The sequence below is a fragment of the Rhincodon typus genome, chromosome 30 (assembly GCF_021869965.1).
Source record: "Rhincodon typus isolate 14 chromosome 30, sRhiTyp1.1, whole genome shotgun sequence".
Lineage (NCBI taxonomy): Eukaryota > Metazoa > Chordata > Chondrichthyes > Orectolobiformes > Rhincodontidae > Rhincodon > Rhincodon typus.
Genome location: NC_063361.1, coordinates 25,611,710 through 25,637,179, shown reverse-complemented (window position 1 = coordinate 25,637,179; position 25,470 = coordinate 25,611,710). Strand labels below are relative to the sequence as shown.

General features: G+C 41.6%; 1 protein-coding gene across 1 annotated transcript in view; it reads right to left on the bottom strand.

The window, feature by feature from the left end:
* Positions 1–11,227, bottom strand: part of plcl5 (phospholipase C like 5) — a 74,696-nt gene extending 63,469 nt beyond the window's left edge. The window contains exons 1-2 of the mRNA XM_048614780.1: positions 8,745–11,227; positions 6,376–6,579 (exon numbers count right to left, since the gene is read on the bottom strand). Of these exons, the coding sequence (XP_048470737.1) occupies positions 6,376–6,579; positions 8,745–11,180 (2,640 nt within the window). The 5' untranslated portion in view covers positions 11,181–11,227. The remainder of the gene's footprint in view (positions 1–6,375; positions 6,580–8,744) is intronic.
* Positions 11,228–25,470: the final 14,243 nt, after the last annotated feature.

Below are 25,470 nucleotides of genomic sequence, written 5' to 3'. Positions count from 1 at the left end.
GAACACGCTTCTTCTTGCTTGACTTAAGCGAAGTATCCACAACCTGCTTCCTCCTCCTGAACGTGGTATAAAGTAACAGTTCTGAAAGTGTTAATGATGGAAACTGCATTAAGCTCCACCCATTCTGAAAATGCCATAAGAACTTGGGTAGGGGAAGGCAGACCAGCTTAGGATTTTGTAGAGTGAAGACTTCTCCTCACAGTCTAAGTAGCAATATCTAACTTATTAATATATTGTGCACTTGCTTGTTGTCATGCAACAGAATACTTAAGACAGGAGCCTCTTCTCATTGATACTCACTAGTGTCCTTCCTCTACAACTATAAACCAAATGAGCTTCTAGACACAGCAAGGAACAGAGATGGCAGCTGTAAACTATCCCAACCACAAGCTGGTAGGAGTTGGCATTGTAAAACATACAAGCAGCCTTGTGAAAGCTTTGTTCTTCTGGCTGAAAACCTGACAGGTTCATAAGCAGAAGGGAATGCCTGCCAATCCAGCCGTGCCAAATGCTTGGGAACCATGCCTTTCTGACAGAATAGATGAGGGGTGTTACTCATAAAAATGCCAGACTAATCATTAATTACTATCCACAGTTTCTGGAGAGAAGTCAGATTTTAATCACTTGTTAAGAACAAAGAACATAGGACAGTACAGCACAGTACAGGCCCTTTGGCCCATGATGTTGTGCCGAACTTTTACCCTAAACCTAAGGTCTATCTAACCTCCACCCCTACCTTATACTATCATCCATATGCCTATCTAATAGCCGCTCAAATGCCACTAATGAGGCTGACTCCACTACCCGCTCCGGCAATGCATTCCACGACCCGACCACTCTCTGAGTAAAGAACCTACTTCTGATGTCTCCCCTATATCTACCTCCACTCGCTTTAAAACTATGCCCCCTCGTAATAGCTACATCCATCCTGGGAAAAAGTCTCTGGCTGTCCACTTTATCGATACCTCTGATCATTTTGTACACCTCTATCAAGTCACCTCTTGTCCTTCGTCATTCTAAAGAGAAAAGCCCTAGCTCTCTCAATCTTTCCTCGTAAGGCCTTCCCTCCATTCCAGGCAACATCCTGGTAAATCTCCTCTGCACCTTTTCCAACACTTCCACATCTTTCCTGTAATGAGGCGATCAGAACTGGACACAATACTCCAGATGTGGCCAAACCTAGGTTTTGTATAGCTGCAGCATAAATTCACGGCTCTTGAACTCAATCCCTCTATTAATGAAAGCTAACACACCATACGCCTTCTTAACAACTCTATCTACCTGGGTGGCAGCTTTCAGGGAACTGTGGACATGAGCCCCGAGATCCCTCTGCTCCTCCACACTGCCAAGAATCTTTCCGTTAACCCTGTATTCTGCTTTCAAATTTATCCTTCCAAAATGAATCACCTCACACTTTTCAGGGTTAAACTCCATCTGCCACTTCTCAGCCCAGTTCTGCATCCTATCAATGTCCCTTTGTAACCTAGAACAGCCCTCCGCACTATCCACAACTCGACCCAACTTCGTATCATCCACAAACTTACTAATCCACCCTTCCACTCCTACATTCGAATCATTTACAAAAATCACAAATAGAAGAGGACCCAGAACAGATCCTTGTGGTACACCACTCGTAACTGAGCACCATGTTGAATGTTTTCCGTTAATCGCTGTATTTTTTAAAAAAAATTCTTTTCCAAAGACACTAAGGAGACAAAGCCACAATATGGAATGTCAAAATATTGTCCAGTGATTAAAAAACACAGTGAGAAGCACAAGAGTGAACAGAACACCTGAAAGAATGAGTATGCATGCATGAAGTTAGTAACATGTCAAATAAACACTTTGACAGCCTCAATTTTAGATAAAAATAGCAAATGCTTCAATCAGCTGTAACTACAACAAAGATAAATATCTTTCTATGAGTCTGGCTGTGAAGCGATTGTTTTGAAAATTCTAGGACGAAATGCAGCAGCTTGGAACAGGTCCAGAGCAAGACCAGTAACTGTAACATGTGATCCAGTGTGAGACCAGAAACTCTAAGTGTGATCCATGGCCAACCTTGCTCTTACTGAAACATCAGTAGAATATCAATTATATTATTTTACTGAAGTAATGCAGCCATTTAGATCTGAATAAAGCATGATTCCTCATTCCAATGCAACTCTCACATTAACAGCACTGTCAGTGTCGTCCATTGCACACCACTTCTGCAACACCTTCTCTTCCTTATGTTTTGCATAACATGGACAAGTCCAGCATGTCCATCATCTCTCCGATGAAACAGCCGGCTCTCTCAGAAGCTAATTCTTTGTCCTCTGAGAGTGAGGGTACTGAGGTGGCCTCCTGTGCCCTCCATCAGCTTAGATACTGCCACGTCAGTGTAAACATTGGGCTTACAAAGTGGTTGGCCACAATTTCACTGGCCACAGTTCCACAGTTGACTGAGGAAGCACACCACTGGCCACTCACTCTCAGAGGGCTGCCAGAGATCAGGTTCCTGTTCAGTCCCAGGCAGGAGAGGGCCCTGTGGTGTCAGCAATCCATGTACCCAAGGAGGAACAGGAGCAGCAGCCAGGGATGTGGGGCCGAATGGCCCTCATTGTCCAGAAGTCGCACCAGTGCAGTGAGTCATGTGACAATCTGGCTGCCTCCACAGACAGCTCAGGGCTGTCTGCTGGAGGTGTGCACACTGCTGCAGGCCACTGCCATAGCCAATGATCCTCAGGCAGCTGGAGAACCCAGCGAGCTATTCCTCACGAGGAGACCAGGTGGTCCCCCGAGGCACCCAGCCAGAGGAGAATCCATACCCAAGCCCCTCAGAAATCTCCACCCTCCGACACTCCAGAGGTGACCAAACCTGCCACCTCAATCCTGCCCGTCCATCACCCCTGAAAGTTATGGCCAAGGAGGGTCAACTTGCATCCTGCAAGATGACCTTCAGCATGTCTGGCCTGTGCAGATATTAGTGCACCCCAGAGTCACCTGGCTAAACCTCCAGAGTCAACAGGCTCAAAAGCTAAGCAGACTACCACCCAGCTGTGGAACCAGGGAGTACACTAAGATGTAGTGGCTGGGAGAGGAAGAAGAAAACATATTGAGGGTACTTGGGTGGCAGGAATGACAATGGACTATACATTATTTGGCATTTTCTTAAATAAATGGCAGTGCTTTGATTTTGTTTATTCATTCATGGGATGAAGGCATCGCTGGCTAGGCCAGCATTTATTGCTCATCCCAAATTAACCAGAGGGCAGTTAAAAGTCAACCGCGTTGCAGTGGGTCTGGAGTCACATGTAGGCCAGACCAGGTAAAGATGGCAGTTTCCTTCCCTAAATTGCATTAGTGAACCAGATAGGTCTTTCCAACAATTGGCTTCATTGTCATCACTAGACTCTTAATTACAGATTTTTATTGAAGCTAAATTTTACCAAGTGCAGTGGCAGGATTTGTTTGCTTGTCTCCCTGTGTAGGCCCAAATGTAATTGTTCCAGCAGGAGGCATAATAACTCCAGGGCCTGACAGGATGTACCATGGATCAATGTCTGTGGTGAGGGCGTGTCACAGCATCTGGAAGCCACTGGAACAAGACGTACACATGGCAATGGGTCCTGCCCTTTGGCCCTTGTCCTACAACATTGCTATTCTGTCCTTGCCTCTGTGTCCAAAAGTGTTGGTGTGAATGAGTTGGTCAGCGAGGTCTGGGGCATGGAGATGCACAGCAAACACATGGCCAAACATATTAGGATGGCCAGGGATTAGGGACGCTGTAGGTCTATGTTCTGTACAGTCTGTACGGTCTGTGTAATGCTCTTTCCCTTTAAAAGCCTTAACATTGTTAGGTCCTGCAGTTCACTCCCTCACAAATAGAGGCACTAACCTCACCCACTTGGAGTGTGGTTTCAGCCAATTTCTTCTCCATGGGGCACTTTTGATTTCCAGCATGATGGAAGGCAACAGTGAGGGCTCCTAGGCCAGTGGCTCACAGCCACCGCCTCTACTTGTCAACGAGGCCCCAGATATCCAATTCCCTTCTTGGTAACCCTTCCCACAGCCTTGCTCTTCCCCAGGATCCCATACAATCCATCCACATGTGCCTGCACTGGCCCACCTTTACCCCCTCAAGCCTTTAGTATTATGAGGGGACAATGCCAAGTGTGGTCATACCCTTGAAGCCAGGAGGCTTCTGAGTGCAGATGAGCCCTCTCCTGATTGCTCCCTTCGAATCCATGCTATACTCGATCCTTCGTTTGCAGGTACTGCAGCCCTCGTTCACAGCTGTCATCCATCCTTACCCACCAGTCTGTAGCCCTAGAGGCACAGACACCCTGACCAAGATTACCCTCCTGGGCCCCTGACTGTGGCTAATCCCTTGCAGTGATATCAGAGGCTAACCTTAACTTAGTGCGGTGGGACCCCCTGACTGATGGGTGCCTCTATAGACTTTGCTGAGGTCTACTCCCCCAAGCATTTCGGGCACAACTCTGAGCTAGCTATGTTGCCTGGTTCTTTGACCGTATCCAATCGCAGATTCTTTGCATCATCTTCACCATTTGCTTTCCCTCCTATTTTTGCGTTATCAGCAAACTTGATGGTTGTTCATTCACTTACATCATCCAAGTGATTAATATATGCTGTAACTAATTGTGACCCCAGCACTGATCCCTGTGGCATTCCACTAATTACAGTTTGCCATCCTGAAAATGCCCGCTTTACCCGAACTTTCTAACTCCCTAAACGTTAAATGTTTCATTTTTAAAAATGGTCTGTGTTTAAAAATATTTGAAGAAAAATAAACTGAAATGGTGAAAGGCTATTAATGTTGCTCATCATTGTTTCACACGAGGACACTTTTAAGTTTTTCTTAAATCCTCAAACCTGTGCTTTAAGAGGAAATGATTGCTGACAATTTCCTTTACATATTAGGCGAATTTGCCATGCATTCTGACTTCAGTGTTTACTTTGGTACATCAAGTTAGTTTGCATGGTGATATACACATTGCATGTCTATGGATCAAGACACCATGTTTGGTCATAACCACATGGAGTCAGTCTGCCCAAGGAGAGCAGAAAGAGTCCTCCCTACATTTAAAAGTGGACATTGAGGCTGGCTTCCTTGTTCTATTCTTCTGCATTTTCCTTCTGCTGAGCCTTAACTAACTTCCTGGAGTGCCCCAGGAGGCCAAAACAACACAGGAACAATTCAAAATGTTGAGGTCTCTTTGCATTTCCTTTTAATTAAAACAGCATGTTGTCTCTGAAAAGGAAAGGGAGTAAGAACTGTACAATCTTTCCTCTAACGGAGCACCAGTGAATCCGTGGGTAAATACTTAAAGATGAGTCGAAGTCAATGAATATTTTCATACTGTGCTTTGGGTTCAAAATTAATGCTTTCCATGCTGCTCACTCCTTACCCAGGAGCAGTTGGTGCAGTTAGTTATGCTTGTGTCATGTTGAACATAAAATCTTTCTCATAATCTTTCTCACAAAGGGAACTGTTAAACACTATTTGTTGCTTAACAAAGTGTCACTCCCTAATGCTGAAAACCCAAGTTCATTTTATACATTTCTATAAAACAAAGTTAAGTCTTCACACCCAACATCTGCAGTCCTGTAGAAGTGTTTGTGCATCAATCACTACATTTTCCTGTGATTTCTCAGGGTACTCTCCGTCTGTGTATAGAGCCCCAGCGACTGGTCTGGGGACAAACTCACCAGTCATTCTGGTTTCACGTAATCTTTAATATCTTTTAGCTATATCTTCAAATCTGAAAGTAAAATTATTGTGTCTTGGATCAGCAGATTGGCTTAGCAACTTCAAAAATGGCCAAACAGTTTATCTATTTTAATATGAAAGTCCAACTCATCCTAGAGCTTCAACATTATAATTTCTGTTTTCTATTTTAATGTTGACCAGTATAAGAGTAGTCAGTATAGATGCTGCCTGACCTGCTGACTTTCTCCAGCAACTTCCGTCTTTGCTTCAAATTTTCACCATCTACAGTTCTTTGTTTTATAAGAGTAGTCAGTGTTAGGGAATAAAAGAGCTTTCAAGCTCAATTTTTAGATACAGTGCGAACTCAAGTCAGATTTAAGCCAGTAAAACACAAGGTACAGTTCCTCTTACTTAGGCTCAACAATTGGTGCAACTTAATGTGCAAGTGGGGGCTTTTAGAATCAGTTAAAATCTCCACCAAAGTGACTTCAGAACTAGGTCACACAGCATCAGTGTGAAGTTTTGTTTGCCTGAACAGCAATTGCTAATTCAGTGGAAATGTGTGCAGGTGCTTGTGGTGGAACTGTGTCCTTTAGAAACTGAATGCACATCATGCAACCTCATTGCAGGTTCAGGCAAGACAGAATGAATGGACTCACTGTATCGTAGGCCGCTAGAACCTTCCTGAGGAGATCTGGAACCGGACCTTGTGCCTCCATGGAAGGATACTGTTCACTGAGGTTCAGAGTCACCACCACTGTGTTGTCACTGTTCAGTAACCACGACGACAACGTCAGAATGCATTGCTTCATGTTCGCCACGGGCGTCAGACCACACAACTCTTTAAATGAGACCATGGCATTCTGTGTAAAATATAAATCCATCCATGAAATGTGGTGCAGGACCAGATTCATGCATTTTGAACATTTACATCACGATTGCTTGCATTATTCAAGCCAGAGTCTTTATAGTACATTAATAACACAAAACTACATTATTGAAGATCAAAAAACTCATTTTGGAAATTTTATTCTGGAGTAAATCCCAACTAAGATCCAAAAACTGTAATTCTTCAGTAACTTCCACCTGTGTACTAAGCTGCAAAGATTTTAACTGACATCAGTTGACATTATTGTTCCAACACTCATTTTCAATGCAGAAAAATGGTGTAAGATTCAGAGAGAAAGGCTGGAGATTTGGACAAATGATATTATTGTGACTACTGATCACACCTTGTCTTCCATCAAACACTGAGGGGGATGGGTGACATTATTCAGGAGAAATCTTTGGTTCTTTCTTTCAATTTTGTTTCTGCTTAAGATCAAGAATCCATGAAGCAGAAGTCTGGCAATTTCACACTGCTGAAAGGATTAGCCCTCTGATGCTCCCCAAAGGACCTATGCTTCCCCTCTCTCACATCACCCAAAAACTCACCAGGTTTCCCACATATGCTCAGTTCCACCTCACCACTAACTCTGTCAAATATCTTCAGTTCATTACAGCATTGTCTAACATTTCCTCCAACTAAATATTGAGAGGCATGAAGTCATTAATTCCTTCTGAGTGACTTGGTTTCCAACTGAGTTAAAATTTGTGCGATTATCATTGGTCCCTGCCTCAAACTCCATTCCTTAACCACCAACTCTATCGCTCTCTCTAACAACTGCCTAAGGCTGAACTTGACTACTGGTAATCTCTATGCCACATTTGACCCTGAGATAAGCTGCTGACCGCACCAAAAAGATCACTTATTGTAATGCTTTTAATGCATTAGCCTCTTGGTAACCACCTCATAAATTCAAATCCCTCAAATCCAACCTTCCCTTAACAAATCAATCCTGACTATTCATTAACAATTTGTGCCTCTCAAAGTGTAGATATATTCTGCCCCTCAGAATTCTTTCTAATAATTTTGCCACCACTGAGATTAAACAAACAGGCTTGTAATTTCCTGGTCTATCCCTTTCTTCTTTTGCTAAATAATCGGACAATGTCAGTAGTCCTGTAGTTCTCTGGTCCATGTCCAGACAGTATCTGCCAACGCCCCTGATATCTCCTCCCTTGCTTCCCTCAGCAGTCTAGGATACATCCCATCAAGCCAGTGGACTATCTGCTTTTAAGGCTGCTAAACCTGCTAATATCACCTCTCTCTCTCCATGTTCATTTATTTTAATATTTCACAGTCTTTCAATCTGATTTCTACACCTGTGTCATCCTTTTCCACTATGCAGACCGACACAAGGTATTTAATTGAGGACTGTATCTGTGTCTTCCAGGTTCACGTACAGGTTATCTCTCTGGTTTCTAATGGGCCTTATCCTTTCCCTAGTTATTCTCTTGCTCATTGTACATTTTTTCAAAAACTTTTTGAGGCTTTCTGTTCCCAGTCGGATTTGGCAGAGATCATTACTGGGGCCCTTGCTATTTGTGGTGTATATTAGTAATTTGGATTTACATGCAGGGGGTATGATTAATCCGACAATGCTCTCTTATGCACTCTTTTAGCTCTCCTAAGTGTTTCTAAAGAACGGCCACTTGGATGACATAATAGAGGGTCACAATTGGGTGCAGTTCCATGGTTGTCAGACCCATGCAACAGAAAATAAAAACACTGGGGAGACTTGGGCTCTTTCATCCTTGAAAGAAACCACCTGGATAATAATCCTATAAAAATTTCTAAGAAATAAAACATTACTGTAAAGTCAAGGCTGTAAATTTACTTTAAAGTGAATTATGAAACTAGTAGCAAAGCTCAGGTGTTCAAATAAACGATAAAGTTAAGACTGTTATTGGCAAATTCTTCATATAACAGATAGGATGGATAATCACAGAAAGCAGTGGATAAGAAATGCTTGGAATCACTTAAGAGCCAATTAAATGCTGCATGACAGGATGTTAGTAGCTTTGAGGATGGAAGGACTAAAATGGACTGAATGGCCTACCTCACTAAGAATTGTGGCGAGGGTTGAGGTGAAGAAGAAGGATAAGAGGCAAAACTGGTGGCGCAACAATATAGCGTAAACAGTACCTGCACATTTTCTCGTAAATCCGTTGCTTCACGTAAAGGTTGGGTGGCAGCCCTAAAAACTTCATCTATAGCTTTGATCCCTATAGTCCTGGTTGATGTATACTCTCTAGCCTTTTTCCCTTTGCGAACTGAAAGCCCCCTTTTCTGAGACTTGCCTCCACCTCGACGATTGGTGACGGCCACGTGTATGAACAATGTGCTGTGTGGCAAAAATTCTCCTGTCAAAGACTGAAGGGGCACATGCCTGTACCCTGCCTGCAGGCATTCAAAGGGAATAGTGTACTGTGCAATGAATTCATCTCCGATGTAGTCGTCATCTAAAACTACAAAACGTAACAACGCAAGCTCAGGCAAGTTAATTTGAAACTCAAAGCTTTCATCAAAGATAGGGTTGTCCTCATTTTGAGTCACGGTCTTAGTCCTTTGTTCTGTACAGTCAGCTGGAATGCCATGGATCTCCACATAGACATACGGTTCCACAACATCACCCTTGGCTGCAGAACCCTTGGGTTTTGGCAGATTTTGACCGCTAATGATTTTAATGTGAAGCAGTTGGGCCGAAACGCCAGGCAATGAGTCCTTTGTGTTAGCGCTGAAGTAGGATACCTCTTCCCTCATGATAGCAGGTCGAAGAACATACCCACAGTTCCCATTCTGTCGAAACCAGCCGATGTTGAGATCCATCATGAGTCCCGGAGTCTGATAGTTCATGGCCACTATTTGGCAGCCGCATTTCCAAAAGTCCTGTGGGTTCATATTACTGGCATCGATTCTCATGGGACTTGGGTACACCCTGGACAGAAACTTCTTGTTATAAATCACAAAGTCCTCTGGATACTCATTGGCAAATCTGTTTGCCACCACCTCATTGAATGAGCAGATTTCCCAGTACTTCTGCTTTCTTTTGGAAGTTTCAAAGTCCTTAAACTGCACCGATTTGCAGAAGCTCACCAGATCAGAGAGCTCTTTTGAAAGCCTTAGCTTTTTCTCGGTGACTGTGCTCAATTGATCCGCCTCGTCTTCACCCATCCTCTGACACATTTCAATTCCTTCGTCTTCATCACTAACATCTCCCTCAGAGTCGTAACAATTCCCAGGTAACTTTTTACCTTTCAGGAGAATCTTCCCTTTGAGTTGCTCTGGCGACGGGAGGTAATTGTCCTCTGGGTCTGGATGATCCGTGTGCAGTCTATCTCCCAGAATCTTCTTCAGATGCTGAGCCATCACTTTCTGCTGTTGAATCGAACAATGAGTGATCAGGCAGAGAATTAGCGGATGTTCAGATGCCACAAAAGCGTACTTATTGATCACGTCAAGGACATTCCGAAAGGCTATCTGCGTTGTCATCAGATGGCCAGCATAAATGGAAGGCTCATTATCGGGACCATCCCAAACCACCAGTTCAATGCTCCGGCAACCCATCTTCAGAGCCCGGATGTAACCATTAATATCCGAAGACCCCCAGAAATGGTCCTCCAGTAGACACGCATTATGAGATGCATTAATGTAGTAATGGGACAGAGGCTGAGTCATATCCTGGCAGACGTTTTCATGCTGCAGGTCAAACAGATGACACTCCTGTGATAAGAGGTAATTGGTGAAGCCATCTATGGAGAGGAACCCCTTTTCCTGACCTTCCTGTGAAGGCTCATATTTGCGAATGATTTCCAAACACGTATCTTCCGTGACACCCTCCATTCCCTGCTCTGCATCCAGGAATAGCATCAGGTCCTTAGAGTCGAGGTATTCTTTATTGCTGGAAAACTGTACAAGCAGAAAAAATATTTCTGGCCGTGTGCAGAGCTCACAGTAAGCCTCAGCGAAAATCCCCAACGTGACCTCCGTCCCCATTTTGTCCTTTGTTTTCTGCAATTCTTTTATTTTAAGTTCCGCTTTTGTGGTCTTCATTCCTGGGCTCAGACCCTTGATTAGCTGGGCAGCCATAGCCAGTGGGATGTGGCCACGTTTGTCTACATCTGCAGCCTGGAACACAGATTCCAGCCATGAAGACCGTAAGCTGTTTTGGTCTGACACAATAGCTTGAAGTGTATCTTTTCCATATGAAACCAGGTACCTCAACCCCATGACCCAAGTGTTCACAATATCAGCAGAACTAGCCACCAAGTCTAACGATTCATAGTTCTCCCCGTATATTATTGAAAAAGCACATTCATCTGAAAATTGCTCTGAAATCCCATTACTGCGAAGCACCGGGGTCTTCTTCCCCAGTCTTACTTCTTTGATGGATTTTATTTCAATTTTTGCCTTTTCAGAGTCCTTTTTAGATGGCTCCCATCTCAGGGACCTCAAGTCAGAATCCAAGATGAAGTAACGATTGTACACTCTGGAGTTGGACCGAACCTTTTTCATCTCGCAGCCCTCCAGCATGAAGGAAATGCAGGCTGCAGTGCTGTTAATTTTCCGATCATTGGGCATGCTGCTGAACGAAACGGTTTTCTTCCTGTCCCTCCTCTGTCGTGTCCCATCCTAAAAAATAAGTTCAAAAGAAACAAATTGGTTCAAGGAAGACACATTGATTAATAGTAGCCCCAAAGAGAGTTCGATAAAAACGTAGAAAGACAAATAGGCCATTCAGCCCATTGAGCTGCCCCACCATTCTAGGTCACATCCGATCATCCCCTCAATGCCATTTCCCAACACTTTCTATAGCCATTAATGCCATTAGTCTCCAGAAGCCTAATGATTTCTGCCTGGAACCTGCTCATTGACTGAGCTTCCTCAATAGAGAATTCCAAAGATTCACCACGCTCCGTTTGAGGAAAATCCTCTTCATCCCAGTCTTAAATAGCCCACCCCTTATCCAGAGTTTAGGCCCCTTCATTCTCGAGAATCAACGGCCAGGTAAAACATCCTCTCTATATCCACCCTGTCACATCCTGTAAAAGTTCGAAAAGTTTCAATGGGAACACCTCTCAATCTGTGAAACTCTAGAGAATACAGATATTGTTTCCTTTATTTCTTCTCTTATGTCAATCTTGACAGCTCAGTGATTAATCTGGTAAATGTCTGTTGCACTCCCTCTAATGGCAAGTATATCCCTCCTTAGGTAAGAGAGCAAAACGGTACATGGCAGTCTGGATTAGATCTCACCAAGGCTGCAGTAATATAGCTTTACTTCTGTGCTCAAAACCCTTTAGAATAAATGCCAACATGCTGTTTGTCTTCTTAATTGCTTGCTGCATCTGCAAGTTGGCTTTCAGTGACTCATGGACAAGGACACCCAAATCCCTTTGGACACTGGCAGTTCACAACCTCACACCATTTAAGAAATATTCTGCTTTTCTATTTTCATCCTGTTTCTTTTTCTAACTTCACACTTACTTACATTGTATTCCATTGACATTACATCACAGAATCAAAGGATTTCATAAGTAAGTTTAAATCTACTCCTTTTCACCATTGTCACTGAATTCTCCTCACTTCTCCCTCCCTTTTACAGCCAATATCTGAAGGGGCAGATGGCATTATATACTGGTGATGAACTCAAAGACATATTTTGCCATTGTAATAATATTTTTGACAGGCTCATTCCGAAAAGTAATGGCTATCTAGCTCTCTTTCTTTAAAACACTATTTGTCATTAACTTGACATTCACATCTAACCCAAAGCAGATCTGTTGCAGAAAATTGAATGTAATTTGTAATAATTATTGTATAAAAAACAGATTCTAATAGGTGTCAGTGAAACCCCAGTGTGGTCTGCCTAATCCATTACTTACTTAAGCTGCATCTGTAAAATTGCTTGTGGGGCAGTTGGCCAGGAAAACATAAACTCATGCCTTTCTATGGAATGCCATGACCTTAAACAGAAATTGCAGTTTTGAAGACATACAGTAAGTGTCTAGCCACTTAAATGTTATTAAAAAGGCTTTCAAAAGAATACAAGAACAGGCCTTATCGCTACGTTGCTTGGAAAAGAACAGGATAAGGAGAAACTTGGACTATATCTTGCTCTACATCCATGAAAATATCTTCACAAAACATTTTCACCCAAATTAATCCTTCTGCAGATCTCCAATTACTTGTGTGAGCTAATAGTCTCAGTTACTCACTGAGCTGATGATAAGAAGATATGTTTTTGCAAAATACCAATACCTCTTAATCTAGCTTACAGTAGTTCAAAGGAACAGACAAGCAGTCTGTTGATAAACTCATCACCACTTGCGATAAGATTGACGATAAATATTTTGAGCTAAAATTGGTAAGCAGCATCAACCATACTGTAACAATAATTTACTATCAAAAGACCAAAGGTTACGAGGAGAAAGTGGGAGAATGGGTTTGAGAAACTTATCAGCCATGATTGAATGGCGAAACAGGCTCGATGGGCTGAATGGCCTAATTTCTGCTCCTACGTCTTATGGTCTAAAACCTGAGTATTGCTGAAAAAACAAAGCTGCTTTGCTGAAGCTTTCAGCTTGCACTACAGATTATCAGTCAGCCTTCCAATGTGGATCATACACATTTGCTAGAGACTACAAATATTCATGCACAGGGACCTGAACTCCTCATGAAAAAGGAAGATATTCAGGCATTGTGCTGTTTTTTGAATGAAACAAAAACATTGGTGGGGGCATTAGTTGCTGGTGTATTGTTTATGGTATCACCTTGACCAGAGTCTCCCCCCTAACTATTCATCTCCCAATTCTCAGGGAGTATCATTTGTTGTTCCCTTTGAAATGTAGCATTTTTGTGTCTATCCTGCTGAATGCAAGATTAAAAGTTGCAAAAACATGTTTTTTGTTGGTAATTATTTACTAGAAATTTTAATGTTGCTTTTCAAGTCTCCTAATAATATAACTGCTGTAACAATTCTGTAGCAATTTCTTACCTGCAAACATGCAACTTAATCTTAGGAAAATATTTACATTTACAGGGAAAGAACAAATATTTTCAGCACCTTTCACAATCTCAAATGACCACAGTGTTTCAAGATCAGTGAAATCTTCTGTTATGATGTAAAGAAATGTAACAAGCAACTTATACAAACAAAAGCAACCAACAAATTGGATTCACCCTGGGTTATTCTAAGGTACTTAGCATGTCAGACATGCAACTCAAAGTAGCTGATGACAGGTTCAGATTGTTAAACAAAGTGCAACTGACACAAAGAAATGTTTCTCATTATCAACCAAGCAATTGAAAGTAACGATTAATTATGTCCTAAAACATGGATTTGAAGCTTTGGTTGTTTGCTGTGAACCAAATGGCAGAAGTGACCATGGCACCACCTATTGGGCTTTTAAAATACTGAATCTCGGCATGATCACTGAGGGTACACAGCCAAGGCCATCCACATCTGAAGGTATTGAACTTCAGTGTGCCAGGTAAACATAGAAACGTAGAATTGGGGAGCAGGAGTAGGACATTCAGGCCTATGAGCCTGCTCCACCATTCATTATTCTGCCTGATCATCAATTCAGCCTGCTCCCCAACCCCACCACCATTTCTTTTCATCCCTTTAGCCCCAAGTGCTATATCCAACTCCTCCTTGAAATCATACAATGTTTATGCCTTAATTGCTTCCTATGGTCATAAGTTCCATGTGCTCATTACTCGTTGGCTGAAGAAATTTCTCCTCATCCACTCCTAAATGGTTTAGCCTATGTCCTTAGACTGTGATACCAGTTCTGAAATCCCTAGCCTTTGGGAACATCCTTCCTGCATTTATCCTGTCATGCCCTGTTAGAATTTTACAGATTTTTATGACATCTCCCTTATTCTTCTGAACTCCAATGAATAAAAACTTAATTAATTCAATCATTCCTCAGAGGTCAGTGCCTCCATCCTAAGAATTTGCGTGGCAAACTTTCACTGCATACCCTCTAAAGAACATCCTTCTTCAGATAAAGAGACCAAAACGACACATAATATTCCAGGTGTTGTCTCACCAAGGCCCTGTATAATTGCAGACAGGCATCCCTACTCCTGGACTTGAATCCTGGTTAGGTAGGAAAAAGAATGCAAATCAATCATTCACGAGGTGTTACGGGAAATAATAGATTATAACTTAATGTGGTTGTGTAATGATGAATATATCAGTTGATGGTATTGGATTTTTTATTGTTCTCTGATAAGAGTCCAGCTGTGATTTCTCAATTAAAAATTAAAAATGGGTAAATAGTCAATAGTAGTCAATATCAATTCTAGTTCACAACTGTAAACAGATTTGCTCAAATGGTGCCAGATGTTTTCCTGTGGTCCTGCTGTATTTGACAACAGAACACAGCTCAACTTGAGATGACTTCCTGGTTACCATTACACAGCATTATGTGCTTCTGTTGATCCCCCACAGGAATTCAGTTTGGCTGCAGGACCAATCAATGAGAATGTTAGCTTCTTTGGAACTGAAAGGGCAGTTCACAACTTATGATACTCAAAAGATACTGGCGTTAGATTTATTTTTACATACAACATTTCTTGGCTGGAAGACTCATTTTAACATGATCAAAAATCACCCACTTCAGATTCATAGGTAATAAAGTAACAAGGCTGTAGAAGTTGAGCAGAACAAAAATCTACAGCTCAAAGTGGTTGGCCAGTGGTACCAAATAAAAGGTGTTCACTTTATCATATTTATACATGATGTAATGGAAATGAATTGTATAGATCTGCCAGTTTATCATCTATAGCATAATGAAGAGATCAGGAATTGTATTAACTATTCTATCAAATTAGTCACCTGACCACAATTAGTGGGCGATCATTAAAAATATTTGACTCACTCCATTTGCTTAGGGCAGGAGCAGGAAAATTCACGGTTTTGCCCAACACACTGGATTTACAGCAAAGCTGTGTCTGCCAACAGGAAGCTAGGGAAGAGATTGCTGGGCTCCTTGCTGAGATATTTGCATCATTGACAGCCAAGGGTGAGGTGCCAAAAGACTGGAGGTTGGTTAATGTGGTGCCATTATTTAAGAAAGGCTGTAAGGAAAAGCCAGGGAACTATAGACCGGTGGGCCTGATGTCAATGGTGAGTAAGTTGTTGGAGGGTATTCTGAGGGACGGAATTTACATGCATTTGAAAAGGCAATGACTGATTAGGGAGAGTCAACGTGGTTTTGTGTGTGGGAAATTGTGTCTTACTAACTTGATTGAGTTTTTTGAAGAAATGACAAAGAGGATTGATAAAGGTAGAGCAGTAGATGTTGTCTATCTGGACTTCAGCAAAGCATTCAACATGGTTCTACAAGGTAGGCTGGTTAGTAAGGTTGGATCACATGGGATCAGGGGAGCTAGACAATTGGATACAAAATTGGTTTGAAGGTAGGAGATAGAGGGTGGTGGCACAGTGTTGCATTTTGGGCTTGAGGCCTATGGCCAGCGGTGTGCCACAAGGATCGGTGCTGGGTCCACTGCTTTTCAACATTTTTATAAATGATTTGGATGTGATTACAGGAGAAATGGTTAGTAAGTTTGCAGATGACACCAAAATAGATGGTATTGTGGACACTGAAGTGTATCTCAGTGTACAAGGTGACCCTGATCAGATGGGTCAATGGGCCGAGGAGTGGCAGATGGAGTTTAATTTAAATAAATGCGAGGTATTACATTTTGATAACACAAACCAGGACAGGACTTATACAATAATTGTAGGGCCTTGGGGAGTGTTGCTGAACAAAGAGACTTAGGGTGCAGGTGTATAGTTCCCTGAAAGTGGAGTCGTAGATAGACGGGGTAGTGAAGAAGGCGTTTGGCATGCTTGCCTTCACTGGTCAGAACATTGATTAAAGGAGTTGTGTTGTCATATTGTGGATGTATGGGACACTGGTGAGGCCACTTTTGGTATACCGTGTATAATTCTGGTCACCCTTCTATAGTTAGGATATTGTTCAACTTGAGAGGATGCAGAAAAGATTTTCAAGGATGATGGTGGAACTGGAGGGTTTGAGCTATAGGGGGAGGCTGAATAGACTGGGGTTTTTTTTCCCTGGAGCCTTGGAGGCTATAGGGTGACTTTATAGAGAGTTATAAAATCATGAGGGGCATAGATAGGCTGAATAGCCAAGGTCTTTTCCCTGGCGTGGGGAATCCAAAACTAGACGGCATAGATTGAAGGTGAGAAGGGGGAAGAAATACATTGATTCAGATGTGAACAAGGGGACATTTGTTCATATTAGTAAAGGTCAAACTTGGGAATTATGCAAGAAAGGTAGCTTCTCTTCAAACAAAGAGTGATCCATAAACAGCGTCCGCCTTATATGCTTTTGCATGATGCTCAGTCTCATTTGCCTCCTCTGCTTGGTGTAAAATATCTTAAAACACTCTACAAAAATTCTCCCAGAATTCTCCCAAACTACTGGTCTAGTTTATCTCTCACCCAACATTACAAAAGCAGATTATCTCATCACTTCTTTGTGTGCCCTTGCTGTGTATAAATTGGTTGTTGTGCTTTCTTTAATTACAGCAGCAATTCCCTGAACGTAAAAGGCACTATATAAGTGTAAGATTTTTCTTTCTATTCCTCTTCAAAAACTACATTCCCAGCAAATTACCCAAGCCAAATGAAGACAATGTCAGAACCAAAGTAGCTCTGGTGCACTTTGCACAGCAGAGTGAGAAGTGTGAGAGGTCTGAGAGGCAACAATCCCATCATGGAAGATCTGGGACTCTAGGTAGACCTTAAGGGTATGTGCAAACACGTAATGTTTCTTACAAGGTTTACTTCACTGGATAACCACAGCTGTTTTGACTTCCCACTAAACAGATATTGCAAAAAGCACTTGAACATGCAGAAAACATCAATAGTCTGCCTTTTTTATTTATTCATGGGATGTGGGCATTGCTAGCTGGCCAGCATTTATTGACCATCCCCACTTGCCCTTGAGAAGTTGCTTTAGATGTAGCCTTCTTGAACCAGTGCAGTCCATGTGCTGTGGGTTGACCCATAATGCCCTTAGGGAGGGAATTCCAGGATTCCGACCCTAGATGGCAGTGGTCATGGGTTTAGAAGGTGCTGTCTAAGAATCTTTGGTGAATTTCTGCAGTGCATCTTGTAAATAGTCCACACTGCTGCTACTAGGTATCGGTGGTGGACGGAGTGGACACTTGTGGATGTAGTGCCAATCAAGCAGGCTGCTATGTACGGAATGGTGTCAAGCTTCTTGAGTGTTATTGGAGCTGCACCCATCAGGCAAGTGGGGAATGTTCCATCACACTCCTGACTTGTGCCTTCCAGATGATGGACAGATTACGAGGAGTCAGGAGGCGAGCTACTCACCGCAGTATATCTAGCTTCTGACCTGCTCTTGTAGTCACTGTGTTTATGTGGTGAGTCCAGTTGAGTTTCTAGTCAATGGCAACCCTTGTATTGTTGATAGTGAGGGAGTCAGTGATGGTAACACCATTGAATGTCAAGAGGCAGCAGTTAGATTGTCTCTTATTGGTGATGGTCATAGCCTTATATCCATGTTAAATGTATCTGACACCAGAGACCTTACTGATGCTAAAAAGCCAAAATTAATACTTTATCTCAGTAAAGGAGGTTTCACGTATGCCAGAAGTAATTTTGTTAACACTCAGGTTCTTTATTATCAAAGTAGAAGTCAGAAGCTGCACTTCCAAACTGGGAAATTTTATGATAGGAGTCCTTCTTAGCTAGGTACTGCTCCCCTATTCATACAAAATCTCACACTGTCTACATGTAAAGGTATAGCTAATTTCTGATTGAAAGGTTTTTGAGGCATATCTGCTACTTCTATTGGCCAAGTAAGTGCTCCTCTGAGATGTGCGCTGAATCTTGCATATTTTGTTGGCAATTGAATTATTTTTGGCACAACAGGACAGCGTGCTTCAATGGGACAGTGGGAGGAGGAAAGAAATTGCATTGGGCTTATGGTTGCAACAAAGTGAACTCGTAAACAATCAAAGGAAATTTTTTTTTTGAAACTCATTTCAAATTTGCCATTTTCTTTCCCAGCAGCATCTAATCACTTGGTGATTGATGGCCACAGACATGCTAGTCTTTAAAATGTAATGGAGCCCCACCTCTAGGCACATGTTTCTGCCATGATCTTATTAAATGCTAGATCAGGCTTGAGGGGACCAAATGTCTTGCTCCAGACCTAACTATATACTCTGGCCAACAGAAGCTGAATCAATGAGAATTCCAGCTGTTAGCATCATCGCACTTGATTTGTTTGATATCCACACGAATAATGGCAGATGCCCAAAAAAAGCAGGCAAATTTTCAATTTGAGCAGAATTTTGGATGAGCGACAACAGAAGAGGAAACTGGCGTAATTGGTGTCACCCAAAGTCATGGTCAGACAACAGTGCCAGAGCCTTGGACATGTGGCACTCAGATGCAAGTGCTGGTGCTGTACTCAGTGGTCCGTGACATTCATTTCACTTCATCATTCCAAACACGTAGCAACGCACAAACATGTCCTTTCTATCTGCCTATGTCCTTCTAATTTTACATTCAAAAGCAAACAGGAGCGGGCCCTCCACCAGCAAATACAAACAGGTGAATGAATAGCACAAAATTACATGATGTCAGGAAATGCAAGACAAACCAACACAATCCTCCAGAAATGTACTCCTGAAATGGAATATGATATATATAAGGCATTCGTCCTCCCAATTCTTCTATTTGGCTGAGAAACAAGGACCACATATAGGCACCACCTCAAAGCCCTACTGAGTACCATCAATGCTGTTTGAGAAGGGGCAATTCACCACAGCTGGGAGGACAGGAGTATTACTAATGGTATCCTTGATGGAGCCAACAGTATCAGCATTAAGGCCGTAATCATCCAAAACCAATTCCGCTGGGCCAGCTACATGCTTAGGATCCACGTGTTCCAATCGACAAATCAAATCTTTCTTATCCAGCTAAAGCAAGGCACTGAAACAAAAGGAGATAAAAGAAAACTCTTTAAAGACTCCCTGAAGGCTTCTCTGCAGAAACGTAACACAGATAAAAACAACTGGGAAGCCTTTGCTCAGAAGAAACCAACTTGCTTTCTGAACTGTCTGAAGGGACACAACTCATTCAGAACACTCGTCAGCAACAGAAAATACAGAAAAGAAGCCTCAGAAAGGAATGTCAGTAATCCCGAATCCATGGACCAATTTCCGCCTCCAAAAACATCTACCAAGTGATGCAGCTCTAGGACCTATTGAACCCATTACCAGTAACATGGAATTTCTGAGATGGACAGTTAGTGAGAGATTGCCAACAACAATGGCACAGTAGAAGACACAAAAAGCATCCCAAATATCGTTGAAAATTAAGACCCAAAAGAGAGGGAAGAACTTAAAACAACTATGATTACTGGAGAAAACGAATGGAACTGAAAGCCGACAAATTCCTGGACCTAATTGCCAGTCTCCTAGGGACTGAAAAGAAGTGGATGCAGAGGTCGTAAACATATTAGTTGCAATTTTACAAATTGCTTTGAATTCCCATTTTAACTCTGTTCTCATTAAACTGGATGGAGCTTCTCACATCAGAAAACTGCCTTCAGATATTTTACGGTGTTAAATATGCCTTATCAATGCATGCGCACGTTTGCGATTTCATGAGTAATCATTGCAAAACTTCATGTTGCTTCATCCAAACCACAAAATGAAGAGTGAACCTCGAGATGAAACCACTGTATAGCTTCCTTTCTTACTCATGGTGCTTCCATATCATCATAGAATCACAGAATGTTACAGTACTGAGGGAGGCCATTTGACACATCGTGCCTGTACCAGCTCTGCAGCCCTCTAAATTCATCAATTTCAGATATATATCCAGCTCTCTTTTGAAACTGCCAATAGAATCTGTCACCACGACTCTCCCAGACAGTGTATTCCAAATCCTAACAACTCCCTGAGTAAAGAAGTTTCTTTTCATCTCATGCCTAGCTCTCTTGCTGACAATCTTGAAATTGTGACCCCCTAGTTACTGATATACCAATCCGTAGAAACAGAATATCCTTCTCTACCCTGTTGAATTGTTCATTAATTTTGAACACCTCAATAGGGTCACACCTTAATCTTCTCCACTCCAAGGAGAATAAGCCTAACTTCCCCAGTCTTTCCTTGTATCTACAATCCCTCTCGTAAATCTCCTTTGAACTTTCTCCACAGTATTAACATCTTTCCATAAATAAGGTGCCCAGAACTGAATACAATACTCATGTGGTCTGACCAATGATTTGTAGAGGTGTAGCACCATTTCCTAGCTTTTATTCTCTATGCCTCTATTTATATACGTAAGGTAACCTTTTTACAACTGTTTCAATTTGCCTGGCCACCTTCAGGGAATTATGTATGTTAACCCTCAGGTCCCTCTGCTCCTGTGTTCCCCTCAAAGTTGTACCGTTGAGCCTGTCTCTCAATGTTTCTTCTACCAAAATGCATCACTCCACATTTGTCTGCATTGAAATTAATCTGCCAGGTGTCTGCTCATTTAACCAACTTGTCAATGTCCCTCTGAAGTCACTGAGCACCATCCTAACAATTCACTCCCTAGCTTAGTATCATCTGCAAATTTAGAAATTTTACCCTCAACACCCATCTCCAAATCATTTATATAAAATCAGAAAAAGCAAGGGGAACGCCACTTTCAACTCATTTCCAAACTGAGAAATGCTCATCTATACCTACCCTCTTTTCTCCATCTTCTAGCCAACTTCTAATCCATGCTGCCAATGACCCATCAAGTCCCAAACGTTTCTAATTTGCTAACCAACCTGCCATGTGACATTGTAACAAATGCTTGCAGAAAATCCAATATTCACAGCACTATCCTCATCCACTGCCTGTGTCACCTCATCAAAGAACTCAAATAAATTTGCGAGACATGACCTACTCTTGACAAAGCCATGTTGACTGTCTAGTATTAACCTTTTTTGTTACTGTACTTATTATGTGGTAAATTATTATGGTTACTACTTACAAATTCCACTGTTGCAATGCTTTGTGTTTAGCTTACCAAAAGGACACAGGTCAGACTGTCTTGTCCAGATGAAGATCCTCTGGAGTGATATTGTTATGTTATCCAGCAACCTAGGAGTTTACCCACTGCTATTCCAACTTTTTAATAGCACAAACATTGTGATTAGCTGGATTGAAAGAGAATGTCACATTTCAAAATTATTTATGCAATGGGGGAGGATGGGAATTAAGAGTTGGTAAACTGCCCGCTCAAAGCTGCAGAGTCCTTTTAAATTAAAAACAAAGTGTTGGACATTCTCATCCAGTCTGGCAGCATTAGTGAAGAGCAAAATTGGAATAACACTGATTCAAATAGAACTCTGTCATATTCCACGTAAAAGTGATAAGTGATTCAAGACGTGATCTCTATTTCTCTCTACTCCCAGCATTTCTGACTTTATTTCAGATTTTCAACATCCACTTTTAGTTTAGGCTGCTCTTAACAATGTAGATGAGGTTTTGATAATATCATCTCCAATGGGGTTTGAGTTTTTGCCTCCTTTAGCAGTGAATGAGTTTCCTTGCTTACCTTGCAACCCACCCATCGAAACCTGCCTCAACTTAGACAACAAGCCTATATCTAAGGCACAGCTACCAAGATCAGGGAAGAGGTAGCACAGTAAGTGTTACTGGAAATTGAACGTGTGTGTGTTGACAGCTTTGCTAATGTAAATCCCTTGCTTCCCAACCAGACACAACTCGGGTGAAGTGATGGAAATGTTTACTCCATCGAGAAAATAGCAGCACAAGTCTGACATGTCAACCCCTACCCACTCCCACCCTCCTCCTCAGTAACCTTGGTTTACACTGGACAAGTTGCTATGATTCTGCTGTAGATTCACAAGAAATGCAAAAGCACAATGCAAGTATAAACTGGGCATGAAGAACAGTTTTGCAGGCAATCCGTGAGACCCTGGCATCTGAAAAGGAAAGTCTTCTGTTTTCTCCCCCGTGTGCTGAATAAATGTATTCATGCTTCTCTAATTTATGCCTTGGAGTTAATTTTCCGAGTAAGGACTCTCTCATTGTACTTGATTAAACTATTCTGCGGAGGACAATTGAATTACTGTGAGCAACTCACAGGGATCTTGGTTTTTGTGAGACTGCAAGGGAAGAGGGCAATGAGATAATTCTGGAAACAGGCTGTTTATTCTCACTGGGGAAAACCAGCACTATTATCACATGGCTTACATGCATATACAAACTAAAAATTCTCTTATCTTTGGCCTTGCCTGACATTAACCAGTGATGCACTTGTTACAGAATATCTCCTATTGCTCCTTTTATTTAAGTAAAAAGCACTGGCTTGAGAAAAGATTAGAAGTGCCAAGAACTTAGACCAAAAAGTGAAACACACTGCAGATGTTGGAGATCACAATTATAAACAGAAAATACTAGCAACTTGGTTCTTGTGAAAGCTCATCAATCTGTAACACCCATCTTTGTTTCTCTTTCCATAAATGTTGCCTGACCTGTTGGGTCTCTCTTGCTTCTATTTCAGAAGACAGGCAGCTCAGTCGTCTCACAGTTAAATCACGAATGGCACACTGTGCCTTTGCAGAACAGGATTTTAAAATCTAGTTTATAAGCCTGTGTATTAGAAGTCCTTAGGGTAGGCTAATACTTGTACTTCAGTTGCTAGGAGGTTTCTACTTTGACAGCTAAAATAGCAGAATATGCAACACTGGGTGGAGGGCTTGAAAGACGATTGTGCCTTTAGAAAAATAACAGCAATCAAACAGCAACTGAGGTGTTCAAAAGGGGAATTGGTTAATTATATAAATATAAGTAGATTCAAGGTTATGGGGAACAGACAGGAGAATGGTATTAAGTCATTATGCTCTTTCAAAGAACCAGTGCGGACATGATGGGCTAGAATTCAGAAATAAGTGCTACAATTGTGGAGGGGTTGCATTTCAGGTCTCATTGAAAGACAATATTCTGAAGCGGCTTGACAGGGTAGACACCGACATAATGGAGGAATATGTAGTGGACACAGCTCAAAGATAAGGGATCTTCCATTTAAGATGGAGATGAGGAGTAATTTCTTCTCCTAACAAGTCATTTGTCTGTGAAATTTCCTTCCATTGATAGCAGTAGAGGCTGAGTTATGGTTAATATTCAAGGCTGAATTAAACAAATATGAAATATGAAATAACCGTGTTCAGTCGTAATATGAATTTGGATGGTGGTGTGGGGTGTCAGGGGATAAGCAAATGGCATTCTAATGAGGAATGCAGCATACTTCACAGAATGAGAGGTGCATTTGCAATCCACTTCAGTGTTCTGTGTGCGTTTTATGGTTAACTTTGCATAGCCCTCTCATTATCTTGTCATTTCTGGTTGAGTTGACATGCTTTGCAGTGACTTTCTCTCAATTCCCTAGAGTATATTTTGATTAGCTTTGAATTATGGTCAATTGAATTCTAGTTTCAAAGCCAAGGCTTTTGGTAAATGGAGATTCCTGATTCCAGAGCACTGTTATTTAAGCCTGCTAAAATGTGATTTTAAGTTGATGCTACCCTTATAGGAAAGAAAATGAATTAGCTTAATTTGTTAGACCATAAGAATTATAAGTAGAAGTAGATTATTCAACTCTCAAGCCTGCTCTGTCATTCAATAAAATTATGCCTGTCTAACTGTGGCCTTAATGCCACTTTCTTGCTTTTCCTATGTTACTCTTGACTCCCTTGTTAATCAAAAATTTGTTTAATTCAGCCTTGAATGTTTACACTGGGAGGAGAAGATAGTGTGTTATATCCTATTGGTATGGACTAGATAAAATGTGCTGAAGACCGTCACCACACTGTATAAGAGGTCAAAGCCAAAAACTTGGAACTTTGCATTGGGACAGTGACTGTATGGAACTGACCACCCAGGGATCCCAGCAAATACCAAGGGCAGTTGGATAGGTATTTTGAAAAGAATTTGATAGAGCTACACGAGGACTTCTCTGGCACAAAGACAGGCCAATTGACAAAATTGCTCATCTCCGGCCCAATAAATTTCCATGTTCCAACAACGTAACATGTGAAAATAGCCATGCTTGCTGCTTCAGTTTATCACAGCAGGAAAAATCATAAATAATGATGTAAGGCAACAACATTAGAATTAACTGGGACAGAAATAATGGAACAGACAGCACCCAAAGGAAAGGAGACCCAGCATTGATTGACATTAGTTTATTTGCATCACGTGCTGAAATTGTAAGTGGAATAGAAGCTCAACTTTAACATTTTTCTTGCTGATGTGGAGATCTGTCAGTAGGGAATTGAAGGGGAAATAGCGCATCTCAGTGGTGCTAAATCACAACTAACCAGACAGGCCTGTTTGCTTGCAGTGACTGAATTTCTCATTGCCTTGCAATGAAACTCTCACATGAAAAAACAAGCTGCCCCACGGCCATTTCAAGAGAAAGCTCAGATTAGCACTGCCATTATTCAACATTACACAACTTAAATCCATATCAGGTTGATTCTGGCATATACACCTTATTCTTTTCAGTCACCATTAACAGTGTTAACTTTTCTGATAAGGATTTAGGATGTAAATATTACCTTTATCAGCCAGTATCAATTTTAATGATATAATTATCACAAGAAAAAAAAATCACTCTTGAATCACGTCAGAGATAGTCATGTCATCCTTGGTTTGCCACAGAATTACACAGAAACCAACTGTTAAATCAGTGTAGTTATGGACTCCAAAAACATTGACATTGTTGCAGTTTTCCATATCAATAATTTTTTTATAGCCAGGTGAATTTTAAAGCCAG